This window comes from Cololabis saira, chromosome 21 (assembly GCF_033807715.1).
Source record: "Cololabis saira isolate AMF1-May2022 chromosome 21, fColSai1.1, whole genome shotgun sequence".
Lineage (NCBI taxonomy): Eukaryota > Metazoa > Chordata > Actinopteri > Beloniformes > Belonidae > Cololabis > Cololabis saira.
Window position 1 is genome coordinate 11,051,686 of NC_084607.1, and position 10,845 is coordinate 11,062,530.

Sequence of the window (10,845 nt, forward strand, 5' to 3'; positions counted from 1 at the left end):
ACACAGAAGAACATTTAAGTATGCCATTGAATGGGACGAGGTGTAGTCCTGTGTGTCTAAGGAAGAGGCTCCTTCTCATATCCAGGAATGAGACACAAAACCACTTTAAAGATGCAGGAAGATTATAGGCTATGGCAAAAAACCAAAATGAGGCAGACGGCCAACAAATGGACAAAACATCCAAAATGTGACACCACCTAAAGACAACATAAGTATGGCCCATAAAAACCAATATGAGATGCAAATCCAGCTCATGATACTTTATTAAAAAAAAATAATTTAATCTTGATATATAATATATAATGAAAAAGAGATAAAATGCCACAATGGTGGAAAAGTATGAAACCATGCTTGGTGGTGGTTATTTTATTAATGTTTTAGTTTTTGGTAGTGACTAATGTGTAAAAGTTGTAAATATGCACATATCTGGACATAAAGTACTTACCTTGAATGTAGTAAGTATAGTTTATTTAAAACATGCAACATAGATTAATCTGAATTATAGATAAAAACCACCAAATTTACTGGAGTAATCATTTCTGATTTTGCATGTAAACAGCACCCTCCAGTGCTGACAAGTATCATTACACTGAATATTCTGTGTGCTCTTGTAAATTCACCATCAATAAATAAACATGGACCACAGGGAGGTAGAAAGAAAACTTTATTAAGTTAAGCCAATTCTGAATTGTGGGTCTTACTTCTTTTCCTTCCATTTTCATTATTGAAAGACAGCAAGAACAGTAAAGAATGAGAGGTCATCCTCTACTGCCCAGCAGGCACAAATCAATTGATAGGGGGTGGCATTATTATTCACGAAAACAAAACCTTGAAAAGTCAAGAGATTCCATTCCATTTTTCATTAGACGACTGTTACACAACTTGCTTAAACTTTGCAGCACAACAATAACAGAATATCAGCCCATATCACTTGCAATTGAATGCGTTTCAAAATGAATCATACACAATTTTCACTTGTGTAAAATGAACACATACTTGAGATTTCATTGCGGGATAATTTGACATGGGAATTTACTGCATTGCTGATCACCCTCAAAGTACTATGTAATGTGTATATGAGCTATCAAAGATGGCAAAAATTAACCCCTTCATTTCCATATACAAGGGTGGACTTCATACATGTATCCATGACAAACCTCTCACTCCATCTCCCACCATGCTGCTGTCAGCAGTGCCCAGTCCAATGGTGGTTAGAGAAAGAGTGGGAGGAATGTGCAACGATGAAAAACCCCTAAATTGCATCTTCTAACCACCCTCTCCACGGCCCGTGTCAGAGCTGGTGGCCACATGGAGCAGGGATCCGATCACTGGGGCAGCTGAAGCAACGTGCCCTGCCCCGACGGGAGGTAAGTGACATTGCGGGAGCGCGACAGCTGGAAGGCGATGTCCTCAGCGGCCTCAAGTTTACGTAGCTCTACCAACCCATCACCAGCCTCCATCAGAGAGTTGGCAATGAGCAAGGCAGCCTGGGAATCTCCTTCGGCAGAGATGATGGCTGCCTGCTTCTGTTGCTCTGCCTAAAAGGAATAAAAATCAAAATTGTATGAAATCTATCTGAGGGAAAGTGGAAACAAAGTTTTATTTTGATACCAAAATAACAATACCTTTTCTACAACGAAACGGGCTCTCTCAGCCTCCTGCTGGGCCACCTGTTTCATCTCAACGGCCTCTGTGAATTCCTTTCCGAAGGTCAAGTGTGTCTGAAGGAACAACATAAAATTGTTTGTTCAAGCGGGGACACAAAATGTCATCCAGGGATTGTTAAAAAAAAATGCACAAGTAGTCTCTTACCAGTGAAACGTCATCCAAGATGAGGCCAAAGGTGGAAGCTCTTTCTGTAAGATCCTCACTAACCTGCCGAGATACCAGCTCTCTCTGAGTGATGAGCTCCCCAGCGTCAAATCTAGCCTGTGAGAGACGCACGCATTACAATGGAGTCAGCTCATTATACCAGTGAAGTCAATTAAAAAAGGGGTTTCTTTGTGGTTTTACACTTACCACTACAGCCTTTAAGACCTCTGTGGTGATGGATGGTAGTACCCTCTCATCGTAGTCCTCACCGATACTGGTGAAGATTCGTGGCAGCTGACCCGTCACCGGCCGGAAGAGGATACGCAGTGTGATGTTTACATTCTGCAGATCTGTGAGAAGGGTTCGAAAATTAACTCATTACACATGATGCACCATTTAAAGCAGAGCAAGGGGATTGTTTTTCTAATTTATTTTTATAATAACATACCTTTACTCCCTGTGATGACAGGCACATTGCGTGGACGGGAACGGCAGTCAAAGACGACGGGCTTCTGAACCCAGGGAATGAGGAAGTGGGTTCCTTCACCGACAACTTCTTCTTGTACACCTCTGAACCGGTCAAAGATCACGGCCCGGTGCCCTGCATCAACTGCAGGAAACAGGACGGTCAGTCTCTCATATGCAGTGGACATCATTTAAAAACTGTTTTGCATTTTATACCATTTGTACCACTATTATTCAAGGTTGCCTTTCCCTCTTTGGGCAAACAGTGCTGATATGAAAATATTCTGAAAATGTGTGACAGAATGTGATTATTCCTGTGCACCAGTATCTGATTATTGACATTTACCTACTGATCCATATTTAGGATTTGAAATAAGTCCTCCATTTTTGTGTAACTTTAGTCTGACTTAAAACTAACACACTTTCAAAATATGAGACACTGCCACACAATAGCCTTTTTAAAATGTTTTCAAAGGTTTGGCGAATTTGTCTCCAATGTACAGTATTCTAGGGCTCTACAATGAGACCATTTAAATATACTTTACAATTATTTTTAAGTCAAGGCAACCAAGTTTTACTAAATCCACCAGTGGGACTTTAAATCACAAATTAATATTTTTCAAATCACTTAACTACAATGTTTTTGTGAAGACTGATGATGTATATTTGATACACACATTTCTGAGACCTCTGCAGGTTTTTTTTCCACTATATACATTAAACACTTGAAAGAAAAAGAATTTATAATTTTCTATTTATTATGTCATACTTTACGCATCAAGGGGTTAAGGAAGAGCTGCTATTGGCTACATTGATTTTAAAAAAGAAAAAAAGTATCAGACCATGTGCAGCTCAATGCAAATGAGACACATTAGCCTAATTAATAAAAATACAAATTCATTGGACATTCCATGTAATAGGAATGCACCTATCTGACATTGGGGTCAGATATCTTCCCGATACTAAAAAAATATATAGATTGGATCGGTTTAATTTTCTGATTCCCAAGTTTGTTACTGATGTACAACATATTCATAGATTTAGTTTCAATGTATGTTCAAGTTCAGCCACTACATCTAAATTCTATGTTTTATTCTATAGTAATGCACAATTATTTATGGCTGCTTGTACCAAATAGTCTTTTTTTGGAACAAATAATTTGTTTCACAAGGATCTGTATTATTTTGTCTTGGGACATTCCTATTTAGTGTGCAAAGAAATGGATCAAGCTTGATGCATTAAATCTCTTCCACATGGGGAAGTATACAGCTCCTTCAACAGTTACATTTACAGAAAGTTTCCTTCATATAGGCACTACTTCACCTTAATATTTTTCCATTTAATTAGATGCAAGTCAGATTTAGGTCGGATTTGGATAAAAGCATTTGCTAAATGACAGTACTAGTAATTACATTAAAACATTTTTTTAATAAACATTACGCTGTCTTTTGCTTAATAATGTATCCATTAGTAAAGGAGTTAAGATTCGAAACCAGTAGAATGTTAATATTTAATCAGTGCGCCTATTAGACATACATTATTGATAATTCAAAAAAGGTTTCTCAGAATGATATCGCATGCAAACAGATATGAGCCCTCTGCTCCCCTTTTCATTAAATATTCATTATGACCCGTCAATAAAATTAACATTTTTCAAACATGTTTATTAATGTTCAAATTTAAAAATTATATACAAGATCTTCCTTCTTCTTTTCATAATTTCTTTTGTGTTAATTCCGATATTCATTCTTATGCCACAAGGCACAAAGAGGATTTTAATTTATCATTTTGTAGAACATGTAAACATCAATCTTTCATCACTTTCAGAAGCCCCCACTTGTGGAATTCACTTAATAAATCTCTTAAATCATCACCATCCTTGCCAATATTCAAAAAACATTTAAAGAACTTTCTTATTGTTTCATCTTTGTAATGTTCATTATTTGATCTGAGTTACATTTTCTTTAGTTTTTTTTACTCCCCCGTGTGTAGCTTTTGTTTTGTTTTTTATTCATATATGGAAAGGATTCTATATAAGCCCACAGGCTTCTTCCTTTCCTTGCATATTATTTCATTGTTTTCTCATTTTTTGTTCAATTTGTCTTATATTGCTAAATAAATAAACTAAACTATTTGTGCTGGTATTCACACAATTTTCAGCGAGAACACTCCTGCTTTTGGAAACAGATGAGAGACCTGCAGAATGCATTGCTATTTGTAATGAGTTACAAGCACTGTCCTGGACTTTAAACCACAGAATATAACAAATAATAATAACAATTAAAAAAGAAAAAAAGTTGCACGCTGCCACAATCATCTTAACTTCATATTTAAAATGTGTCTAGGAGCATGAGGACATCAAACATGTTGCAGTGGAAGCGAAAAGCTCCTGTGGTGATGTGCAGGTGTGCAGCTCACCGTTGAAGAGGGCAGAGTTCACCACACTCCCACCGATGGCCAGGGCGAGCCCCAACTTCCCAATGGACTCAAATAACTTTGCCATGACAGCAACCTGAAGGCATTCAAGGAAAAAAAATAGTTTAATCTTAATTCCACACACCACCAACACAGTAAAACACATGCCCCTTTAAATCTTAGTAGCCGTGTTTGCAAAAGCCAGTTTAAACCCTTTGTCCCAGGAAGAGTTACTTTGGCCTTGAGGGATGCCAAGGCTGAGCTAATCTAGCATTAGCATGGCATGTCACGGGAGGACACAGCTATGAGCCTCAATGCTGCGATGAGACCTGCACCACATCCAAAACGGTATATTAAAAGCAGTTTTACGCCTTACATCACCTAAACCCCAGCGCTGCGCCGAGGGGCGGCGTGCAGCTTAGCTTTTCCTGGTGGACGTGCACACTGGCACTCGTGTTACTCAACTCTTAGTTGACTCATTCTCCGTAAATAAAACACAACATCATTCCCGTATCGTACAGTCAAGGTTACCAAAGTGATGCTTCTCAAAGCTTGCGCATTTAGGGTGTCAGGAGCATGCAGCATGTCTCGTAACTCACCTGAACCTGCTCGGATGTCTGTGACCTCCACCGACGACGACGAACACATGAAGTGCCTGCCTCACTGCGCCTGCGCACTGGACAATGCAACGTCGCCTCTGATTGGCTGGAACACAGACTTCTTCTTCTACGTCTGGATATTCAAGATAATAACATCCCAGTGCCACCACCTGTTTCTGCAGGGATCTTCAAGGGATTTTGTAACTGAAGTATTGAATAAACCAGCTGCTACCTTAAATGGCCAATTTCACCCAAAGCAAAAGAAATTCAGTTTGAAATAATACACAATATTTATCCTGCTGCTGAAACCCTAAGGAGAAGGTTCAATTTTGAAGTAGATCCTTGTGTATTTTGTAAGACAGAACACGAAACCATTGAACACTTATTCTTTTCTTGTTCGGTCACAATGCTTTTTTGGCAAGATGTTTATCGCTGGTTAAATATTGGGATCAACAACTGTATGTTTAGCAAGCTTCAGGTCATAATTTATATGGATGGTCTGCCAAAGAAGGTATCCAAGATGGTGAACATAATTCTAATTTTGGGAAAATATCATATACATAAAAATAAATGGAAAACCAGCAAACCCTCCATAGTCTGTTTTAAAAAAAAAAAAAAAAAATTATATAACATCCATAAAGGTACTATCAAAAGAAAATCAGTCTATACATGATTTATGTGAAACCATGTCAGTCTCTTACTCTTTAAGTTACAATCTTGCTACACTTAAACACTTTTGTTGAAATGTCAACCCCTGTGATTATTTTATTTTGTTATTATTTTATTTATTTATTTATTTTATTTTATTTAATCTTAGAAGATTATCTTAGAAAACAAATGTATAGGTATACATATTCGCTTGTGTGTTGTGAGCTTGTTATGTTTCAGATGCAAGCAAATGTTTCCTCAAAGGAATTTTGTGCTTTGAAATGTTAAATAAAGTTTAATAAAAAAAAGTATTGAATAAACAAGACAAACAAATGAGTTAAACTGAGCACACCACTCCATTTATAGCATTTATACAGTCTTTATGGTTATGTCTCAGAGTAATCAATCAAAAACTGCTCAATAATAATAATAATAACCTCAATCATGTGCTGTAACAATGCACCTCTCAATCACAATCTCCAGCTCATACTGCTGCACCTTTCACTTAAAAAAAAAGGTATATATGTTAATAAGAGCCATTTTTCTATTTATGATCTGTATGGTCTGTACCTACTTTTAAGAGCAAGCTAAAGACAGCTCTTTAAGGAGCACTTCTGCATCTAGTAGCTGCACACATTTTTAGACATAGCTTTCTTATATATAAAGAAAGAAAAAAAGAAATTCTAGCACTGGCATGACAGCACCTGTGTCCAACTGGACTCTCAGCAGTCTGACCAGCACTGATACAGCTGGACCTACTATGTGATTTTGTGCTTGTGTTGTTCTCTCAGATGTAAGTCGCTTTGGATAAAAGTGTCTGCTAAATGACAGTAGTAGTAGTAGTAGTAGTAGTAATAGTAGTATTTCTAAAGTCTTTATGGTTATGTCTCAGAGTAATCAATCAATAACTGCAATAATAATAATAATAATAACCACAATCATATGCTGTAACAATTTTCAATAACCATGTCTACCTCATACTGCTGAACCTTTCACTTTTTTAAATTGTATATGTGTTAATAAGAGCCATTTGTCTATTTAGTGTAAAGTGAGCGAAAATAACCGAGTCAAATTCCCTGTCTTGTTTGATCTGACTTGGCCAATAAACCTGATTATGATTATGATGTCCTTCTATGACTGGTGAAGTCCTCATTGGTTACTGGTAGGGAGGGCTCCTGGTGTGGATAGATCCCCAAGATATCGTTCCTCACCTCAACGTCAAGCCAGATGTTTATGATTATTATGATCATTTGTCTATTACTGTTTGTAACTATTTAAATCTAGGGTCAGTGGCTTGTAAAAAAAACGAAAACAAATTCCCTGTCGGGCATGTTCATACTTGGCCAATAAAGCCTATTCTATTCTATTCTATTCTATTCTATTCTATTCTATTCTATTCTATTCTATTCTATTCTATTCTATTCTATTATGTCAACATGACCTGATGTGTGTTTTTAAGCATCAGTGTGTCAGTTTTTATATGTTGGTGTTGAATTTATTATTTAAAGCACTTTGGGCTACTAAGTATGAAAATTGCTGTATAAATAAAGTTTGATTTGATATAGATCCTCATGCCGAAGACCCTTTCCTGTGTTTGTGTCTGTCCATAATGCTGTCAGAATTGGACACACCGCTTGTCTTTGAAGTTCAGACCAGCTGCATCAAATGCATTCATTTAAAAAAAATATCAGGGATATTTCACAGACCAGACCTGCAAGGACATGCCCAAGAGTCAATCAGATGGTCCCTGTTTTATTTATTTGTACTTAAGCCAAGCTTAAGTACATGAGCAAGAGGACTCATACAGTACATAAAATTAAATTATGCAAACTCACCAAAAATAGAAGATGCACAACAACCAAACTACATGCAAATGATCACAAAGAAATATAACCGCTGCCAGTCTGTGACACAACTCATCATTACAAGATGCTTACTTATGACCCCCCACCAAAACAAAACCCAACAAAATAACAAACAAAAACAACCACATCATGACTGATATGGCACAGAAAATGACCATAATGAGAGACAGAAAAAAATAGACAAGAATGACTCACTAAATTAAAGACATACACACTAAGAAATGCTAAATGTTTTAAAACATCTGCATGATATACAGCTTTAGACAGAGTAAACAATAAACTGGACCAACTGACAAACTAGTCCACACTGTATTGGTCCATATTCTGTTTATTTACAGGCAGTACTGGAGTTGAGGGGGGATGAGGGGGGATGGCATCCCCCCTGAAATAAAACGGTCCAAATCATCCCCCCTGTAAAACTGCCATCCCTCCTTTCCATCCCTTATGTCATTTCATCAATGAATGTGGTTTTACTGCTATTTCAACATTTAGAGTCATCACCAGAAAAATAACACCAGAAAAGTAACTTATTTGACAATTTTCACCTGTTTCAAGTAAATTTTCACTTGAAATAAGTAGGAAAATCTGCCAGTGGGACAAGATTTATCTTCTTATTACAAGCAAAAAAATCTTGTTCCACTGGCAGATTGTTTTACTTATTTCAAGTGACAATCTACTTGAAACAGGTGACAATTGTTGTTTTTTCCAGTGATGAGTCTTGTTTTAAGTGTAATGAGATTTTTTTTACTAAAATGAGACATTTTAACTAGAAATAAGACAAATATTCTTGTTAAAATTTTGAGTTTTTGCAGTGATCCATTTGACTTATCCTGTGAAGGACAGAGTCATATTGATAAGTTCAGAAAACTGTTTTTTATTGTTGTGTTTTGATGTATTTGATGTAAGCCCAGTGGATATTTAAAGCTTACAGAAGGCTGCATTTAACTGCTGCTATGTCATTCCTGCAGTATTTCTGCAGGTGTTTTGGTCAGTGCTATTATTTGTAATATATTATATTATTTGTAATCAGCACAAATGATCTGTCCCCATATGATAAAATCCACCATCCCCCCGATTTTTTTTTTACAACTCGAGTACTGTCTACATGTGTCCCTGCGATTGAGTGGCAACCTATCCAAGGTGTACCCTTGATTTTTGCTAAAAGAGAACTGGGAAAGGCCCTGGCAGATATCCATGACCCTGAGTAGGAATAATTAATAATGGATGGATGGATGGAAGGATGGATGGATGGATGGAAGGATGGCTCCTATTGTGGCCGTTGCAGGAAAATTTAGTAAGGATGTCTTTTCTCCTATCATCTTTTTCCAGGTCATATAACATATTTAGAACAACTTTGGGCACCACTGCCTCAGCTGTCACACCTGCAAGTCTTATGTGGGCCACATGTGGTCTAAAGGTCATAAACTGGGTCCAGCTTGGGTTATGTCATATTTTATCATATTCTCATGGGATGAATATTACAACAACATCAACATGTTATTCTTTCACTTTTAATATATTATGTGATGAAAATATGAATTTAAACAAACACAAACAAACAAACACAGCAAACCAGACACCTGCACACGTGTTGTGGTGACACTCGGTCGCCCCCTGGCGACGGAAGAAGAAACTACACGTGGACAGTTTCACTTTCCTTCCTGTTCTTGTAAAGAGTGACGACCTTATAACGAAAGTTAGCCAGAAACGAGAAACAACCGTGCAACATTTGCGAGGTCAGTAATGCTTAAATATGAGCGGTATCCAGAGGGGTCGGAGTAATTTGGGGGGGTGGATTGAGCGATAAATAACGTCCTTTGAGCTGCGTCTGATTTATTCACTTCCTCGTCCCTCGACTCCGCAAATGTGCTTCCTCTGCTCATGTAGCCGCGATAAACTGCACTTATCCGCCAGATTTGATCAGACAAGTGTCAAAAATCAATGCACTTGTTGGAAACAACTGCAAATACTATTAGGCGTCCGTGAAAAGCAGCTTCAAATTAAGCATACATTTACAATGAATCCCTGTGTCAAAACATGTATAGGTTACCAGTCAGTTGGAAGGAGGAAGAAAGGCCATCTGTCACAACATTGTTTTTTTTTATTGTGTACCTATATGTTTATAAGGGGATTACTACAGGAGTGTGATTTAACAACACAGGAAATGTCTCAGTGAATGTGGTGTGAAGATAAATAAATGTAAATGGTCAAAACCTATTCATATTGCAGGTTGTTATTTTTCCATAACCACCTCCAGATTGGTTTTAGAAAAAAAAAATATATATATATATATATTTTAGGGTGGCTTTTATTTTCTCAATGTTTCAGTTCAAAGTTGAATCCATGAAATGAAATGATTGTATTTTTGTATTCCTGATGTAGTGTCATAGTGACGCCCAATAGAGGGTGTTATATCATCAATAATGTCTTTGTTTCTGTTTAAAAGGGTGGGGTCCTCGCATGGTTGTCTAAAACAATGTATTCATATGGTGGCGTCTCATTTTTAGGTTTCTGTGATCATGATCCTCATATTTTAATTAACCATCTCTGCAAAATTGTGCCCTTTTTTGTGTTTGTGCCCACCGGTGACTTGGAGAGTTGGTCCCACTGAGCAGTGATTGTGTTTCCTCCAGCAGATGGCAGAGCCGGGCAGGACTGTCAGGGTGACTGGCCTGCCCACAGACATTGAGGAGAAAAGGCTGAAAGACAAGTTATTCATCCACTTTCTTAGATGCAGGAATGGAGGAGGGGAAATAGACTCTGTCACCATCGTCAAGGAAACGCCTGTGTCTGCGCTCATCACCTTCGAGGACGGCATAGGTCAGTGGGGTCGATGCATGTGGATATTTTTGAATAATTTACTTCTTCCATTATTGACATTGCGTTGTGGAAATGCTTTTAATTATCACCGACTCTCACAACTCAATCGAAAAACGCCTCGCACTTTCCCCCGCTGACACGCCAGCAGTTATTTGCATTTAGTATTAGTAAAGTATTGCATTATGTCTGCCGTCGCCAATGATTTACATTGAGCTTGTTGC

General features: G+C 37.5%; 1 protein-coding gene across 1 annotated transcript; it reads right to left on the reverse strand.

Annotated features, from left to right (window-relative positions):
• Positions 1 to 649: 649 nt before the first annotated feature.
• Positions 650 to 5,360, reverse strand: phb (prohibitin). Its single transcript, XM_061711063.1, has 7 exons — positions 5,292 to 5,360; positions 4,696 to 4,789; positions 2,261 to 2,422; positions 2,020 to 2,162; positions 1,813 to 1,929; positions 1,626 to 1,721; positions 650 to 1,538 (listed from the first exon to the last, which is right to left on the reverse strand). The coding sequence occupies exons 2-7, from the start codon at positions 4,778 to 4,780 to the stop codon at positions 1,326 to 1,328; spliced, it is 816 nt and encodes a 271-aa protein (XP_061567047.1). The 5' UTR covers positions 4,781 to 4,789; positions 5,292 to 5,360; the 3' UTR covers positions 650 to 1,325.
• Between the last annotated feature and the right edge of the window lie 5,485 nt (positions 5,361 to 10,845).

Bases quoted from the DNA above. Each gene is read 5' to 3' on its own strand.
- phb (XM_061711063.1), bottom strand. From the start codon at position 4,780: ATGGCAAAGTTATTTGAGTCCATTGGGAAGTTGGGGCTCGCCCTGGCC. The intron at 1,930-2,019 runs GTAAGTGTAAAA...CGTCTCTCACAG, and splicing joins AGGTCTTAAAGGCTGTAGTG to GCTAGATTTGACGCTGGGGA. The intron at 1,722-1,812 runs GTAAGAGACTAC...TTGTTCCTTCAG, and splicing joins TCTTGGATGACGTTTCACTG to ACACACTTGACCTTCGGAAA.